At 37.7% G+C, this 19455-nt stretch overlaps 1 protein-coding gene across 1 annotated transcript; it reads right to left on the reverse strand.

Annotated features, from left to right (window-relative positions):
* Window positions 1-417: 417 nt before the first annotated feature.
* LOC126911598 (gastrula zinc finger protein XlCGF26.1-like) lies at window positions 418-16457 on the reverse strand. The gene is made up of 13 exons (XM_050699524.1): window positions 16157-16457; window positions 15433-15540; window positions 14728-14956; window positions 14174-14353; window positions 13634-13803; window positions 13003-13088; window positions 11993-12112; window positions 11554-11673; window positions 5179-5328; window positions 3539-3613; window positions 2045-2156; window positions 1594-1698; window positions 418-1181 (listed from the first exon to the last, which is right to left on the reverse strand). Exons 1-13 carry the CDS (start codon window positions 16304-16306, stop codon window positions 1020-1022), a joined length of 1767 nt encoding a protein of 588 aa, XP_050555481.1. The 5' UTR covers window positions 16307-16457; the 3' UTR covers window positions 418-1019.
* Window positions 16458-19455: the final 2998 nt, after the last annotated feature.

A 19455-nucleotide genomic window follows, 5' to 3' on the forward strand; every position in this document is an offset into this window, starting at 1 on the left:
TAGCACGATATTTAAGTACAACTTAAATTGAGTAGCGTTTCAGTATTGTAAATAACTCTTTTTAAATAGATTTCGTATTAAGACCTAACGCAATCTTAATCGCATTGGATAAACTGTAATGATAGATTTTAGGTAGAATTGTATAAATAAAACAAAAAATAACTAAATAAAAATTAATAATTGTTTAAAATAATATGGAAGACATTACAAAATTAAATTGCACGAGACATAGGTATCTAATAAATTATGGTTTTCGGCTTACTCACATAATAATTAGTCACGAGTATGAGCCCCTGTTGCGGCTTGAAACTAGTCGAGCACCTCGCTAAACTTGAGTAAGCCGAAAACCAAAAAAAAATAATAAAGAGGTAATAACTTAAAACAAATAGATATAGCAATTGAAATATTGGAATTGGAACTTCAAATGCGAAGCACGCTGTATAACTTAGTCTCAAATCTTTTCATTGCCCTAGCATGAATATTTAGGGAACAGAGAGTTAAGTTCCCTAAGAAAAAGGGGATCCTCCGACCAGGCGAAGTGATCATGCCTAGCGGGCTTTCTGCCCAACTGTTGTCCGTTGAGATTTTCTAATCAATGTTAATTCGCATGTAAACTTCATAGGTACGATGTACGATTTATGACGTCACCCATTGATTTGCTTGTCCATCATCTATGTGTGACTTCTGTCATCTGTCGCGATTTGTGACATCTATCGCGACTTCTGTCATCTGTCGTGACTTCTGTCATCTATCGTGACTTCTGTCATCTGTCGTGACTTCTGTCATCTATCGTGACTTCTGTCATGTGTCGCCACAACTTGGGGATTAGGAATTTAAGGGTTGATGGGGAATCGGGGAAGATTGGGAAGGGGAGAATCGGGCGTTCGGTAACCTCACTCACACAACGCAAGCGTTGTTTCACGTCGGTTTTCGGTGAGGCCGTGGTATCACTCCGGTCGAGCCGGCCCATTCGTGCCGAAGCATGGCTCTCTTACACTTATATGTCTACCTATATTATATTATTTGACCTTAGGCCTCCCATCTCTAGTTTGTTTAAGGTGTATTAGTCTATCGTGGGTCCTTAATATGCTGGACTGACTGAACTGCGCTGGACATTTACTGCACTGGTACGGTCGCTCGCCGGTGTGGGTTCGAATATGTGCCTTCAAAACTTGTTTTCGCTGTAACAAAAAAATATTGTTATTAGCTTTAGACGTCCGTAGGTTTAGGTTAAAAGTACCGAAGCAAGTATCGTGTTGAATTCCGTGGTCGGGCATAGTATTAATTCATATTTCAAAAAAAGGCTCAGTAAGCGTGGAATCTGGAAATATCACTCAAAACATAACTGGTACTTAACTCACGAGGATAAAAAGACGTGATAATAAATAAAATGGTACAAAAACATTGTACCTACATTCTTTTTTTAAACGCGTTTACAAACAAACACATGACACCCAGACCGGAACAACAATCTGTAGATGACACGAAGAGATGTTCCGTGCGGGAATCGAACCTGCGACACGTTGCACGGCAGCCAACAATCGAGCCAACTCTGCAGTCATTATTAAAGAAAGTAATTTAAATTACACTTACATCAAATATCTTATCACACATGGAGCACGGGAAGGCCAGGGGTCGCTTGTATCCCTCGTGGATTAACAGCTGGTGCTGCTTCAGGGACCAGGAGTTGACGTAATTCTGAAAACAATGTGGTTGAATAGATACTGCAGAGCCAAAGTTTGAACTTCAAGGGTGTAACGTTGCACGTTATTTTATGAACTAATAAATAATAAATATCACAGTTACCCTATTTAAACAAAAAAAATCCTTACAATATAATACCCGCGCGCCGCGCGCTGCGATAGCTACCTACCGCGCCACGGAAACCGGTTTGGCAAACGATCCCGGCTCAACCGACATCTACCTACCCGAATATAAAATTATAACTAAAATATTTTTTTCATTTTAATTTTCTTCTACCTACCTAACCACTAACGTTACAAGGGTCTTTCTCTCTCTCTACTTACTCATTACTTACAATTACCTTATCACACTTGTCACAAGCAAACGGCTTGACATTGAGATGTATTCTGTTCGTGTGGCGGTCCAGGTCGCGACGGATCGCGAAACGCTTGTCGCAATGTTCGCATGCTAACCTAAAAGATTAAAAGAATAGTTTGAATTAAATAGTTAGTAGAGTGAAATTTATTTTCTTCTCTATTAATAATTTTCTCTATGTTTTATGTTTATATATATTTTTTGCTCACACATTGAATGGGTCGACTTTCTTGAACCCCCTCCCCCGATACTAAAACCTGGCTACGCCTATGTAGTATCTACTGTAGATCCTGGCTTACAGGTATTGTAGCGGTATGGGAGGTTGTGGCGGGCTAGTCCCATACAAAAAAAGTTAGTGCAGTTTAAAATAAATAGTTAGTGGACGTAAATAGGATTACCATACATGATTAGAGTGCTTTTCCACCAGAGATGTGCTATGTTACGTTGCTGTGCATGCTTTTGGTATCCACCAATCATATTCATTGGTACACATGACTTAGGCCGGGACTCCACCAAAGCGGAGACGAGACGAGCGGAGAGGAGATGTTTTTTAAACAACCAATAGAATTGAGTTATTGACACGTCTCCTCTCCGCTCAGCTTCAGTGGAGATCGCTGTGCGGAGATGTGTAATATTTGTATGTCGCGATGGAAGCGGAGATGTGAGCTGTGCGCGGACGACGCGCAGTGGAGACGAGAGATGTGAGCGGCGTGCAGTGAGCGATGTCACCCTCCCCCCTCTCGCCCGCTAGCAACCCGCAGAACCCCGCGCGCCGGCCGGCCGTCTTGCTAGTACCGTGCGCGTGAAAAACATCTCTTCTCGCACAGCACACAGCACACCGCACACATCTCCGCTTTGGTGGAGTCCCGCGAGCTGAAAAACATCTCTTCTCGCACAGCACACAGCACACCGCACACATCTCTGCTTTGGTGGAGTCCCGCGAGCTGAAAAACATCTCTTCTCGCACAGCACACAGCACACCGCACACATCTCTGCTTTGGTGGAGTCCCGCGAGCTGAAAAACATCTCTTCTCGCACAGCACACAGCACACCGCACACATCTCTGCTTTGGTGGAGTCCCGCGAGCTGAAAAACATCTCTTCTCGCACAGCACACAGCACACCGCACACATCTCTGCTTTGGTGGAGTCCCGCGAGCTGAAAAACATCTCTTCTCGCACAGCACACAGCACACCGCACACATCTCTGCTTTGGTGGAGTCCCGGCCTTAAACGGGCTCAGCTAAGCTATGTTTTTATTTAGAAAGATGCCTGCTGTAGGTGCGTGCTGTGGATGGGTGCTATGCTGTAGATTGCTTTCCTACTATCGACACATCGCATACTCGAACTGCGCATCTTACTCGCATAACCACATGGCATAGTATCAGTGGAAATAGTCCCACATTTTCACAAGTATTAGAAATATCGTGCTTAGTAGGAATACTACAATCGTATCAATAATCAATACAAAAAAATACTCACGGTAACTCTAAATAACTGGTATGTATAGCTGTCGTCTTTAAATGAGTCTTCAATGTGGCATCCGATTTGAAACTCCTAAAACAAGACGTCAATTTTAATAAAAAATGGATACTTTCATGTTTCCACCCACTAATCAGCTCCTATTGTGTATAGCGTGATATTTTATGGTATTATAACCATCGTCGATAAATGCGCTATCCAACATAAACTTGCTATACCCTTTGCGCTATAACAAGGTGCGGCTGACAGATGCCAGTATGATGTTGACGTCTCTCTTTAGGGATGGACATTAGAAAAATCTTTTTGTATCGCTATCGATACTCGCAGCATACATTTAATTCTCTTAAATTTTTTTATTAAATGTGTGTGTTATTTAGTTGTGCAGTGTAACTACGTGTATATACTTGTCAAAATAAATATTTTATGACCGAGCACTGAGGTGTTTCAGAGTTTCAGTTTTACAGAACCGTGAAGAATATAAGTGTATATTAGTTTGTATATGTTACTAAAGCAACCACGATCTTTCAGATTAAGTACCACCACGCATTATCAAAGGCGCCGGAAATTTCTACTATATATTTGTGCTCTGATAAAGTCACTGTGGTTCGGGCAGAGAGAGCCGTGTCTACAGTAGATTTACCCACATAATTAAAGGTTTTTTAAGAGTGATAATTGAACGACGCATAATTTTCGTTATATTCTAAAAAAACATCGACTACCTATCCATCGTAGCAGTACATCCCATCACTAAACACGACTATGGATTTACGTTATACGCATAACACTTTACTTTATTTTTGATTTCATTAGATTTTATTTAAAGACTAGAACATTCCGGTTGGATTTAATTTAATTAACTACACTTCCGAATGATATAACATAATACGAATGTGATACAGTTAAAATACTAAGGCATAATTTTTAAATCGCAGCAACTTTCAAGAGTGATACGAAACGCTACTGAATCTGTCAGCCGCACCTTGTTACGGCGCATAGGGTATAGAAGGGTACAACCTGATTTTCGTCAAGTCTCGAGTGAATAGGTTGCTTATAGGTAGGTGTGCTCAATCGTCCTGAATCGGCCACATCATCGCTTACCATCAGGAGAATTAATAGCAAAACAAATGGCAACTCGCTTTTTTTTGAGGGGAGAAAACCCCGTGTTGTTTCGGATCTGGGTATCATGTGTATGAGATTTTTTTTATAACGTCACGCCTTTAATCTCCGATGGGGAGGGCAGAGGTGCACATTATGGCACATAATGCCAATGTATTTCCAGACTCCGTGTTACCACTGAGAATTTTCCGAAAAACCGAAAAAACCCAGTAATAATTCGCCCGACCCGGGAATCGAACCCAAGACCCCTTGCCCGGCAGTCGCTCTTGCAACCACTCGACCAACGAAATGAGAAATTTTATGTAAGTAAACGCACCCACGACACAAGAGAAAATCGTAATATGGGGCGACGTTAAGAAAATACTAGTGATAACTTACTTAGGCTTAATAGGACCACCACCTATTACATGGGACTTACAACATAAATTGTGAAATGTGGGTGTACATGGGCATTGTGTGCCATAATGTGCACCTCTGCCTACCCCTTTGGGGATTAAAGGCGTGACGTTACGACGATAACTTACTTATCACACTCTACGCAGTAATAGTCCCGTGAGTCGGTATGCTTGAGTCCATGGGTCTTCAGCTGCGAAGGTGTCTTGAAGGCCATGCCGCACTCCTGGCACGCGTACTTCTTCGTGATCTCGCGAGCTGATATCTCTTTGGCGTGTTTCCTACACAAACAGTAATATTATACCGCCGTATTCAGAGTCAAGTAATGTTTACTTAACCCAGTACTTAGCAATTGTTTTCGATAGAAAATAGTTACTAAGGAATAGTTTAAGTAATCATTAAATGTCTCTGGGTGCGGCAGTGAGTCAAAGAAATAATTATTTCATCGCAAACAATAGTCTGCTGGACTAAAGGCGTCCTCTATAAGAAGGTTTCTCATAATTACCACACATGGTTTAGAGATCACAGTTTGTTGGAGACTAGAGATTGACTTATGGCGTTGGAGATCGCAGTTTAAAAGGTTCCACAATTAGCAGAGAGCACTGTACTCTTAGTACGAGATTGATTGGTCGGCTCGAATAAACCAACCAATCAGTACTCTTTTTTAGTATGAGTATGCATTATTACGTTTAAGGACGCGTTCTCAAATCTGACGTAAATAAGCTATTTTTCAGTACATATTACGACCAAAAGAAACTTAACTGAACATAACTAACAATTACAATAGATAGATCACTTCTTTATCTCCAAAAATATTGATTTGTAATGTGAAAAAAGTTATATTTTATTATTGCAAACACGATTTTTCTTTACCTCTTCACACAAAATTGACAAAAAAGGGTTGAGTTTAGGAACATTTTACTGCTACTACACGCATAATTCTGAATCTCAAAAAAATATCCCGGGGAAGCAGACATAATCAAAAATTATACTATAGGAAAAAATTACGAAAATATTACAAATTGTCTCGGAAATAAATAAAAGTTCCCGTTTAATTTTTTCTCCTATTTTGCTGTCAGACATCAACTTTAAAGCGTAGCAATAAGGGTTATTTTATTTGTTTACTATTTAGATTTATTAGATAGAAAATGTCAAATGAAATTTCAGTCTGCGCTCGAGCGCTGTCGTGGGTGGACGCTGCGTCGCCTGTTACAAAAAATGGCCTTGAAAAAGATCGCTGTACGAGTACAAAATATTTGATATTATACTTCACAAACCAATCTTGATATTTTTACCGACTTCACAAAAAGGAGGAGGTACTATGTTCGGCTGTTTGTATGTTTTTTTTTTACACATTCTGTACGAGCAACACTTTACTGAATATAGAATGTTTCGTTATATTATTTTGAACATGAGGTTAAATCAAAATCCAGATGGCGCCGACAAGATTTGCCAACTTTCCACCATGGGTGTCATTTTCATGGTTTTTGGGGTCGCTTATAGCGAATATGGAGTCAAAATCAAAATCCAAGATGGCGCCGACAAGATTTGCCAACTTTCCACCATGGGTGTCATTTTCATGGTTTTTGGGGTCGCTTATAGCGAATATGGAGTCAAAATCAAAATCCAAGATGGCGCCGACTAGATTTGCCAACTTTCCATCATGGGTGTCATTTTCGTGGTTTTTGGGGTCGCTTATAGCGAATATGGAGTCAAAATCAAAATCCAAGATGGCGCCGACAAGATTTGCCAACTTTCCATCATGGGTGTCATTTTCATGGTTTTTGGGGTCGCTTATAGCGAATATGGAGTCAAAATCAAAATCCAAGATGGCGCCGACTAGATTTGCCAACTTTCCATCATGGGTGTCATTTTTATGGTTTTTGGGGTCGCTTATAGCGAATATGGAGTCAAAATCAAAATCCAAGATGGCGCCGACTAGATTTGCCAACTTTCCATCATGGGTGTCATTTTCTTGGTTTTTGGGGTTGTTTATAGCGAATATGGAGTCAAAATCAAAATCCAAGATGGCGCCGACAAGATTTGCCAACTTTCCATCATGGGTGTCATTTTCATGGTTTTTGGGGTCGCTTATAGCGAATATGGAGTCAAAATCAAAATCCAAGATGGCGCCGACTAGATTTGCCAACTTTCCATCATGGGTGTCATTTTAATGGTTTTTGGGGTCGCTTATAGCGAATATGGAGTCAAAATCAAAATCCAAGATGGCGCCGACTAGATTTGCCAACTTTCCATCATGGGTGTCATTTTCATGGTTTTTGGGGTCGCTTATAGCGAATATGGAGTCAAAATCAAAATCCAAGATGGCGCCGACTAGATTTGCCAACTTTCCATCATGGGTGTCATTTTCATGGTTTTTGGGGTCGCTTATAGCGAATATGGAGTCAAAATCAAAATCCAAGATGGCGCCGACAAGATTTGCCAACTTTCCATCATGGGTGTCATTTTCATGGTTTTTGGGGTCGCTTATAGCGAATATGGAGTCAAAATCAAAATCCAAGATGGCGCCGACTAGATTTGCCAACTTTCCATCATGGGTGTCATTTTCATGGTTTTTGGGGTCGCTTATAACGAATATAAAGTGAAAATCTAAGTTCAAGATGGCGCCGACATAAATATATAAATGACCATGCCAGATCCTGCCCCACTTAATTTCATCAATATACAAGAAATGGAAATTATTCAAAATTATGCAATGAAAATAAGACCCTTGGATACTTAATTATTATTCTGATAAAGTTGCGGATAGAAATTAAGAAATAAAAAGAATTTTAAAAACCCAAGGCCTATTTCCTGTATTTATCGCGACCATCTGCGTTTCTTAGTACGCTTGCACAAGGAACAAAACGAGTCATTAAATTAAAAAAAAAGATTTATTAATGTAATGTGTACGAATTTTAATATGAATTTGGTTTTAATACATACTGCTAGTTATTTTTTTTTTATAATATATATTATAATGAATGCATATTATAATTATGATTTCGTGTTTGAACGTTAGTGATTAGATGTAACGAAACCTCATTGGCGTGCGTGTGTCATTATGTCCAAAAAGTCATTATTTGACATTCGCTCTGTCTGTTCTGTTTACATTGTTGTTTCATTATGATTATGAATTAAACTAGGATTACTAAAGGTGATATTGGTGATGAGTGATGACATTCCTTCCTTTCATAGCTAAACACCCTATGATAGCATTGTAATTTTATTATTTCTACCATTATAACTGCAATTAACCTAACCTAAATGTAATATTTTGTACTTAGATTCATATAGAAACCGCAAGATCTAAAGGCTTTTAATCATGTTTTTAGTTATCACTAATAGAGCAGCAATAGAATGCTACATTTGGCATGTCTGTACACTATATTTTTTTGGTGGGACAAAGCTCTATAGAGATTCTGGCATTGTCATTTTTCGACATGAGTGTCATTGTTGTGGTTTTTGGGGTCGCTAATATCGAATACGGAGTGAATCATTCGATTTTATAAAAATTGTCTTCTTCCGGAATTAATTGACCCAAGACAGGCAAGAAATATGAATTTACGGGCTCATTCCTCGCATATTCAAACAAATATCGTGAAAATAAAGAATTGATGTTTAATTTATTTTATGTATTTTCTTTGTTTGTTCCACCCAGGTCTTGTCACGTTCGTTACCATAATTGTTTTTTTTTTTTATCTTGGCGACCCCGAAAACCATTGATATAAAACCATAATAAAATATACAATGTGATAGGGGTGAGACTTCTAACCCGTTAAGGCTGAGTTCTACATCTAATTTTATCGACAAAAGTCGGGGGTCGAAGGGGTCGAATCCCCTCCCTCTAAAAATTATGGCTATTTTAATATTTTTTTTACTTTTTTTGATATCAAAGGTTGTATGCGTCGTAGAAACAAAAAAAAAACGACAAACGGTACCTAATAACCTTGGCTACCTAATTAATTACTTTTTTCATGTTTGATAATGTTTTGGTGAGAAAAAAAAAATCATTTGTGAATTATTTTTACCGAAAAAATCACTATTTTTCAATATTTTCAATTAGGGGTTCAACCCCCATTTTCTTTTTGTCGATAAAATTAGATGTAGTACTCAGCCTTAACGGGTTAGAAGTCCCACCCCTATCACATTGTAGATTAAAAAAACTTAAAAACATGTTTTTGTGATGAACCGAACAAAATAATTTTAATATTAATACTAACAGTAGGCGGAAAATTTAGTATTGTTATGAGAATAATTAGTATAAAAGATATGGCGAAAAAGTGCTCATCACGCTAAATATCTTTTCTTGAAAGTATATTCAAATCTCTTCAGGTTCGGCTGGGCTGGAGTCCATGTCAGGGATTCTACATCCTCGATTTTCGTATGGCGCTAAAATGTGCTCATCACGCTGAACAACTTTTCTTAAGATAGTATATTCATATCTCTTCAGGTTCATCTGGGCTGTTAAGTGTCCACGTCAGGGATTCCTGACCCTTGATTAATTTCTACGAGGTATTAATTTGCCACCGGTCCTTGATAAGTCTACAAAGTTTGAACGAAATCGGTCCGTTTAAAATGGGTAAAAATCGAGTTGGAAGAGGTCGGTTACATAGAAACATACAAACAAACACACATACATACATCCTTTACATATGAAACTAAATAAAAGCATGTAAAAAGTTAGTTTTGCGTTGGCACCATTTGATTTTTGATTTCGAACGCTTACTTTCCGAAAACTATGAAAATGACACCAATCGAATAATCCGAGCCCAAATTCGGCACTGAACGGAATTGAACAACAGATAACACAAAACATTTGAGTCTACGCACGCACTAAACAAAATAAAAATATTAAAAAATTAAAAAACCCGACTGCATAAAAAACACTTTAAATAAAATCTGAAAAGTAAAAAACAAGCTTAGTCTAAAATTGGTAGATAGCAATGCTATTATTATAATTGAGTGCAACAGTCGGGACCCATATTGAATGATTTTAGTTTAGTTTATTTAATGGGTCCCGACTGTTACACTCAATTATAATAATAGCATTGCTATCTACCAATTTTAGACTAAGCTTGTTTTTTACTTTTCAGATTTTATTTAAAGTGTTTTTTATGCAGTCGGGTTTTTTAATTTTTTAAATTTATTTATTTTTATTTAACACTTTTTAGTTAGTTATAATACGGCTATGTGTTTCTCAAGATTTCACCCGCGACACGAGAGAACTACTTCCAATACCAAGATAATAAAAAAATAACACACGTCGATCCAGTTATTTTAGATTGATTGCGTAACACAAAGAGAGTAAAGGAATTAGAAAAAGAAGAAGGATTAAGGGCAGTAAAATTTACTATTTACAAATTTCGTAAACGGTCTAATTCTTTAAAAGAATTTTAATATTTTTTTTTGATCTTTTATTGTGAGGGGTTTTGTCCGTAATAGTATTAATCCTTATCTTTTTAAGTAGTCTATTAATTTTCTACATTAAATGAACATAAAATTTGCTCTTTACACTGTTTCAAAATTTCTACTAGTTTTAGACAAAAAAACGGTCTTTACAGTTGACGCGTCGCATGGGCTATAGGTAAACGACTATGTAGATAGATTCCTTATTTAACGTTCAGCAAAGCGAGGGCGGGTCGCTAGTCCTTTATTTATAAATAAATTCATTGTAAATAATTTAGTTAAGACGTACTTTTATTATCACTTTTAAGTTCTGACACCGCTAGTCAATCGCGTCGCGTAGTACCTATACGAGTATTTAGTTTGGATAATGAAGAACATAATTGCACATAGTATTTTTTTTTCTATATGTTAGTGATATACCATTTTGGAATCCTCATGATGAGCTCTTTAATTTGATACCCATATTGTAGCAATTAAAAAAAAAAAATTTTTTTTTACTCCTCTCTCGGGCGCCTCACGGCCGCCATGTTGGTTTTTGGTTTACGTCACATATCTAAGAACACTTGGGTAATTAAGACGAATCCAACGATACCCTGATTGTCGAAATCCATCAAGCCGTTTCGAAGAAATGAGGTAATAAAGAATATTAGGCTCATACATACAAGATACGCGCGAAAAACATAACCCTTCCTTGGCAGTCGGGTAAAAAGAAAGTAAGAAAATATTCAAACTTTCAAAGTATCAAGTTCATTTTGTCATAATTTCCGCAGCTATCCGTGCGTATGTGTGTATTGTCGAGAGTCGTGTCAATGTAGTGATGCGATTCGATACATGTCAATTATGAGAACGCGTCCTTAAAGTAATCGAAACGAGAGCGCGTTTGGTGCTGTAATTGGTTACAGTATTCGAGCTGGCCAATCAGAACGCCGAACCCGCTCCCGTTTCGATAAACGTATTTTTTAATTTTGTTGTATTTTTGTGTATTTTTTGGGTTATCTTGGTATATCATACCCGGTGCTTAATAAATCGTTTTTCTTTCTTTTGGTGTTGAAAATCTGTCGCTAACTTACGCAGTTTAAAAAAGCTAGTAAACTTACAGCAACATATGCGTGCGCAATGCGGTATTGTCCTTGTACGTGCGGTGGCAGTGCGCACACGTGACGCGCGCACGCGCACGGTGCATCTGGGACACGTGCTTGCGGATTGACGACTGTCGTCTGCAGATACAAACAATAATATTCATTTAATTTTATTTATTAACTCATACCTACTCAGAAAATCTAAGCGTTAGTAACGATTACTTTCGACTCTTAAAATTGTTTTATTAATCAAATTCAAATAAGTGATTTCAGTTGAGTAAATAGATTATATGGACCTTATATAGGCATCGCATCGTCACGCCTTTTATTCCCGAAGGAGTAAGCAAAGGTGCACATTACGGCATGTAAATATGTATAGACTGTATTATACTATATGGACTAAAATATTCCAAGCGATTATAAACTTTAATTCCATTGACATAACGTACAAACTCACTTGAAACTCTTGCTGCAATAAGGACACAGATGGAAGACCTCGCTGTGGTAAGCAGAGACGTGGTCCAGTATAGTCCGTCTACAGGTTCGAGTTAGGCCACACTCTAGGCATTTGTAGCGGCTGGAACAAATAATATATATACTTGACTGCACGGTTGGTGCGGTGGCTGGGCAACTGGCTACCGTGCAACGGGTAGCGGGTTCGATTCCCGCACGGAGCAACTCTTAGTGTGATCCACACATTGTTGTTTCGGGTCTGGGTGTCATGTGCATGTGAACTTGTATGTTTGTAAACGCACCCACGACACAGGAGAAAATCCTAATGTGGGGCAACGTTTAAAAAAAAAAATTATATCTTGACTTGGTTCACGAGGATGTCGATATGTGAAATGCGGATTCGGCTATCGTTGTGCCGATAGTCGTGTCGGCCAATGGGTTGATCCCTAAAAGCCTCGATAACCACCTTAGGAGGCTGGTGTTAGGCGGATGGATCAAGAGCCTGATACAGAAGGCAGTTCTCCTCGAAACGACACGTATTGTGAAGTTTCTGTTTTTGGAGCCTTAACCACCGGTAGGTTGGACCATACTCCCACTACTGGTGAGTCCTATTTTTATATTTTTAAATATTATTTTATAACTAGTATTTAAAACTGGAAGTTTACAGGATAGTTTAAATAAATACTAGCGGACCCGACAGACGTTGTCCTGTCTACACGTCTTTAATTTGAAAATTTGTCGGATCCAATGTAAAACATTCTAAAATCAACAACTACTAATAAATTAAAAATTAATTAAATAAAACATTGTCCAGCGAACAAAATTGTGAATCTAAACCATTCTCAGATCCCCTTGAACACACAAAAAAAAACATCAAAATTGGTCCAGTTGTTTAAGAGAAGTTAAGTGACATACACACTTACAGAAGAATTATATATATAAAGATATGGAATAATTTTTAAAACTAGTTTAAAACTAGTAAGCCTTTGTCCAGGTCCTACAACAACAACTTACTTTGTGTGATATTTCATATGGCCAACTAATTTATCTTCGGATTCCATTCTTAGCTTGCAAATGTCGCACTCGTAGTCTCCTATACTCTGTAATTAAATGGACACAGTTATTAAAAATAATAGTTATTCGACCTATTTCTAGATTTTGTTTATCTTTTCCAAAACTCAATAAAACTTTAAGACCATACAGTATTAATTTATCTAACCACATGACTTATAACATTAACTGAATTTTTTTATTCATCTTTTAAAAGAAGTCATGACGATGTGGATATATAGACAGCACGGTTAACGCGGTGGCTGGGCAACCGATTGCTGCGTAACGTGTAGCGGGATCGATTCTCACACGGAGTAATTCTTTGTCCACAAATTGCTGTTTCGGGTCTGGGTGACTTACGTATGTGTGACTTACAAGTTGTATGTTTGTTCTAGGTGACTTACAAGTGCTTGTATATTTGTAAACGCACCTACACACACAACACGACACAGGAAAAAATCCTATCCTATGAGCTATGAAGGTTGTATAGCTCTGTCCCTCTCGCACTGCTCAGTGATCGACCATTCTGACAAAATTGTAATAGCAGACTAAGGCCCCTGGTGTGGGGCAATTTTAATTAGTCAAAAATAAATACCTGACTATGTTTCTCCATATGTTTGTCGTAGATGTCTTTGAAGGTAAAGTGTTTGGCGCAGTCACCACATTTGAAGGCTGCCTCTATATACTTGGGGTCCAGCAACATCTTCGCTTTCTCTTCCAAACACTGTTCCCTAGTTATGTAAATCCTCTGGATTTTACCTTCATCTGAAATTTAAACAAATTATGGATAATATTATTTTTTAACATTTAACGTACTTTTTTTTTTTTTTTTTTTGCGGGGGGAAAATCATCCAATGACTTTTCTCGCCTTGGGCGAGGCGAGAGGGAGTGTCAGACTCTTACTGACTAAAAACCACCCCGTTCCTTCTCCTGCTTTTCGAGCCGGAGCCCCGGTAAACCCGCTAGGTAGTCCGCAGCTCCGGATCAGGCATCAGCCCTGTTGAGCCCCATCTGTGGTGGTCTGATGGCTCTTTGAGGCGCGCGCGGAACGCGACGCGCCGCACGCACGGGTCTGGTTCTGTTCGGGCGGTGAAACAGCGAAATTGATTTTAAATGCACCCAATGATCTGAGTACCTGGAAAATCATCTTCTCTTTTGATTTTAGCCTTTTTCTTATTAATTTTATTCTTCTTTAGCGTCGATTTGAGGGCCAGAAGGTTTAAGCCATCAATGTCTTCTAGTTGCAATTCTTCTTTCAAAGAAGTATCCAGAGTAAATGCATCGTCTTCATCTTTCACGAATGGTTCTTGGTAATCTGAAAATTTTATACAAAAAGGTTGTATTTATACAGAATGTATAATGTATTACGCAATGTAGTTAAATAAAAATAGAGATTTATTAGTGAAGCAGACGCGACTGTTGAGCATAGCTACATAATATTTTCGGGTTAAAAAAATAATCTCGATGTAACAAGAAGTCTGAATATAATGAAGTAAATAAGCTTCTTTAATAGAAATATTAATATTAACTATGTTCCAATATATTACTTACATATTAAAAAGGAAAAATAAAAACTAGTTAAACTATGTATAAGGGAGCAGGCTTATACCATATTGACACATTGTATACTTTATACAGTTATAGGTCTTAACTAAAACTACTAAAAACAAATAACTATGATATAATTACCATCACAACCGCCAACAAAATCTCCCTCTAACTGCTCCATAAACTCTTCTTCTTTCATCTCCACCTTGATCTGCACACTATCTCTACTTCTAGAACACACGACAGAGAAGGACTCTTCTTGTGCTGACCCATCCTTCTCCGTGACATCTATCACATTTAATGACACCGAAGATAAATTGACTAGAGGGTGCGTCTGTGTGCGCACTGATTTTAATGTCTCATCCATTATCTGTAAAGGAAACATATTGATTTTAGGATATTTTTATTCATCTTGTGAGAATTTTATTAGTTTTGCAGTTAAATGGAGTAAAAAGAGGCAATAAGTTTTCAAAATATTATTATCAAAAACCTAAAGGAAATATAACATACTCCTTTCACTAAAAATCATGGTTTACTGACGTAGATTAATGGACGCGGCGACGTCGCGTTGCGTACTGACTATTGTGACTTATAAAGCGTCCCTCTGTGACTCGAAACTAGTAGAGCTTTTCTCCATTAATGTATGTGAGTAAACCGTGATTTTTAGTTAATGTAGTTTGTCTCACGAGAGTAATTATAAAAATTCTGTCAAGTATCAGGTATGTTAATGTCAAATTCAAATTCAATCTATGAACCAGAGCAGATTTTTCAAAAGCATGTCAAAAATCAATCTAATATTAGTTAGATAATTTTAGTAGTTTGAACTTCTACAAGTAATTTACTTACATTTTGAAAGTTCTCCAGTAACAACTGATTACTTTGCACACTCTGTGTAAAGCTTTCAGCATACTGGGCCATCCGTCTACACAGGTAACACAGCATCATGCTGTCCATCTGAAATAATATAAAGTTTCATGATGAGAGTTGAGAATCTGAAGTAGGCCTCTGGTAACCCCACTCACTCAATGAAACACAATGCAAGAGGTATTTTATGTTTGGTTTTCTGTGACACCATAATAACACTCTGGTCGAGCCAGCTCATTTGTGCCAAAGCATGGCTTCAGTCTAGTCTAAAATAACACACACTTGTATTATTCTAGTCTAAAATAACACACACTTGTGTCATTCTAGACTACAATTATTTATCTCTTATTCGGGATGAAAGAGACTGCCAGACTCGCCCCATTCATTCAGGAGTTTTATGTGTGTAAAAGAGTAACTGACATATACACCCATAAACAAGTGCAACAATACAATTATAATACTAGTAGGCTACAATAACTGTCACATAAACTCAGTGTTATTGGGTAGTGATATCAAATGTTAATGAACAAAAACGTGAATGTTACTCATTTATTTGTCAACAGAAAAACAGATTAATGGTTATCTAAGTACTGTAAGTTGAGGATAGATATATGTAGGTAAACATAGTTAAGAGAATTTGAAACATAGATAGATTTGTCAACAAAAGTTAGGGAATATTGTTTTTGAGCTTTATTTATCAAGTTACCTGTAGTACTTCCTTCAGGGAACAACATTGAAAGACATATTTCTGTAGATTCTTCTCCTCATCACTACATAAGCACACAAAACAGTAGTTTTTTAATATCTGGGGTTTCTTCTCAAGACCATTTGCGTTCCAATTAGCAGTTTGACTCATTTTGAATTATTTATAATTAAACTATATACACTATAACATTAATAATCTTATTAACTATATATATTCACTTCATTATCTACAAAATATTTGTAATAATTTGTATTTTTTTAGTAATACATTATTTGCTTATTGCTAAAATCATAAAAGACAACACAACGAGTTGTCATCTTGTTTGAAGATAAAGAGTTATATCAATGCCGTATAGTTTGCTACGACTTTAGACTTTAAAGACTGCTAAAACAGTTCATTACAAGAAAATATTCTTCAGCAAGTGAAACTGCATAGAATGATTTTTAATTTGGTCGGGTTATACACTGAATGACAGTGACAGTTGGTGGTTTCGTTTAGAAATTCTGTATGAATGGACTGCGTATGTAGATATAATATGTAGCATTTTTTATATTAAGTGTTATAAAATGAAATAATGAAATAAATAAAACGAAATAATAGTAAAGCTATAAGACATTTAATCTTTACCCATGAAAAATGTTCGGTCCCAAAATTATTACCTATTAAAAACTTAAGACAGTTAGAACGTAACTCTCTTTATAATTTCTTTTAAACCTAACTACTCTACCAACTATGCCACGACGGCATTTTTTTAAATCCACTCGCTTGTAATGTACCTTATTTATCAGGACTCATCACTCAATACCAAATGTATTTAGCTACCTATAGAACTGCCTACCTACCCATCATTACTACTTAGACGGTTGGACCAATCCTTGAGGTTCCCTTCCCCGACTTTTTAATGGCGTACTCAAAAAGGATCAAAGGTAAATTGTTTCTGACCTCTTCACGTCTTAGTGCAATTATATCTTTATTTCTCAGACCGTCTTGGACAGTAGGTTGATACATGTATTTTGTGTAAAGAATACTGAAATTACGTACACAAATGAAAATAACGCTGAAACTACTGAACGGATTTGAATGAAATTAGGTAAACAGACAGAGTATGAGCTGACTTTTTTTTTGAGGGTGGAAAATCATCCATCGACTTCTCCCGCCTTGGGCGAGACGAGAAGGAGTGTCAGTCTCTTACTGACTAAAAACCACTCCGTTCCTACTCCTGCTTTTCGAGCCGGAGCTCCGGTAAACCCGCTAGGTAGTCCGCAGTTCCGGATTAGGCATCTGCCCTACTGAGCCCCATCTGTGGTGGTCTGATGGCTCTTTGAGGCACGCACGGGTCTGGATCTGGACGTGCACTTACGGCGGCCGGAGATCGTGAGTATGAGCTGACTTGGACCTGTATTTAGCTGACTTGGGTGATAGGATACTTTTTATCCCACGGGAACGCCGATGAAGCAGCTGACGGAAGCTACTACTTATTTTATTTATTAGGTGCACAATCTTTAAAGAAACTTAACAAGATATTATTTGTAGATCAAGTAGGTATTATCGATTGATATCTTGTCTTGTAGCCAATTCCAATACGTGATGCTGTATTGAACTATCAAGTCCCGGTCAAGTGGCTGCGGGAAGTCGGCTGAGGAACACCGATGCTGCACGTGGACCAATGGAGCTTACTTCTTGAACACGTAGCGGTACTTCAACTGTGTTTCTATAGAGTTGATAATACCACCTTTTTTTAAGGGGGACTTCTCCCGCCTTGGCCGAGGCGACAGGGAGTGTCAGACTCTTACTGACTAAAAACCATCCCGTAAACCCGCTAAGTAGTTCGCAGCTCCGGATCAGGCATCAGCCAGAGTATTAGGTAAACTTTGGGTCCAAATGCTCTAGTTACAACATTAATTTTAGAACACAGTGTGTATAATTTGATGATTTGTCACCATACATAATAATATTCGTCCTGTGGGTATCATAGAACCGACTAAAGGACTCTGTGACTACACATTTAACAGAGACCGTTTAGCTGCGCTTTCTGCTAAACTTAAACGTCTAAAAGAGGTATCTTCTACCACTTAGCAAATGTTAACTTGGGACGATTATTTTGGCAACCTCATTTTGTAGAAGAAGCCTATTAATTATCCAGCGGTGTATTGTCTCGTTCCGTGGGTGGTTATGATGATAAGTGAGAAAAACAAAATGCGTAAAATTAAAAACAGCTTTTAAACTGATGGTCATTAGTACTATCATTAGAAAATAAAACGGGATATTTACCATGTTTATTTATTTTTGTATCCATAATCATAGCGCTTGCAACAGTACCGAAATATCGGAAACTCAAACAAAACAAAAACAAATAAACATGGTAAATATCTCGTTTTAAGTTCTAATGATGGTATTAACAGCTCTATGAAAGTGACAAGCAAATACGGTGAGAGTAGCGTTTGACCGCATCGTGCTCAAGTGCTGTCGACCGCCCCTCCTGCCCACCCCCGAATGCCAGCGAATCGTCAGCTGTATTACGTAATAAGTAGGTAATATCGATTTATTTTTTCAATATCGTAATTTTGCGGGGAGAATTTATCAGGTTGCAGATTTACATGGAAGATGGAACTCGAGGTTTGCTCTTCAGCTTGTTTCTTCTGGAGTCTTACCAACTATTTAGTTTGCTCAGTAGACTGATTTATCAATATAGAGCATGGAGCAAAACCTATTGGTGGTATGAAGTGCAAGCATTAGACTCTTTGTGAGATAATTAATTTGATTTATTGCTGTATAACGGCTTAACGTGTTCTAAGCGACGTGACGGTGGTTTAGATTACAAAGGGTTGAATAGGTATGATGACGGAGTATGAAAATTAAAAACGTAACCTTAGGTACGTGTCTAATATTTTAAATGAGGCGATCTACAAGACGGACTTTAAATTAGTCACCTACCCTATTTATCCAATCGGTCTACTAAACTATCGTCATCATACCCACATTTACGGTTAACTAACGAAAAGTACCCATATCAGCAATTTTACGTGATGCGGGATTCGAACACGTGACACGATCCCCAACAACCCTCATGACATCGTCAATTACAAGTACGATTATGAATAAAAGGTTCCATATTTGTTTCAAAAGACACGAAATAAAATACCTAGACAAAAGCGACCTGTTTTACAACAGTACTTGATTTAAAAATCACCAAGGCATCCGAAGTTATAGCACAGATTAAAATAAGAATATCGCATACATTGCCGTCTCCCTTCACATTCGCTTTAACCACCTCGCAACAAAACCAGCAATGCACAATG

Source organism: Spodoptera frugiperda, chromosome 16 (assembly GCF_023101765.2).
Source record: "Spodoptera frugiperda isolate SF20-4 chromosome 16, AGI-APGP_CSIRO_Sfru_2.0, whole genome shotgun sequence".
NCBI classification, from domain to species: Eukaryota; Metazoa; Arthropoda; class Insecta; order Lepidoptera; family Noctuidae; genus Spodoptera; species Spodoptera frugiperda.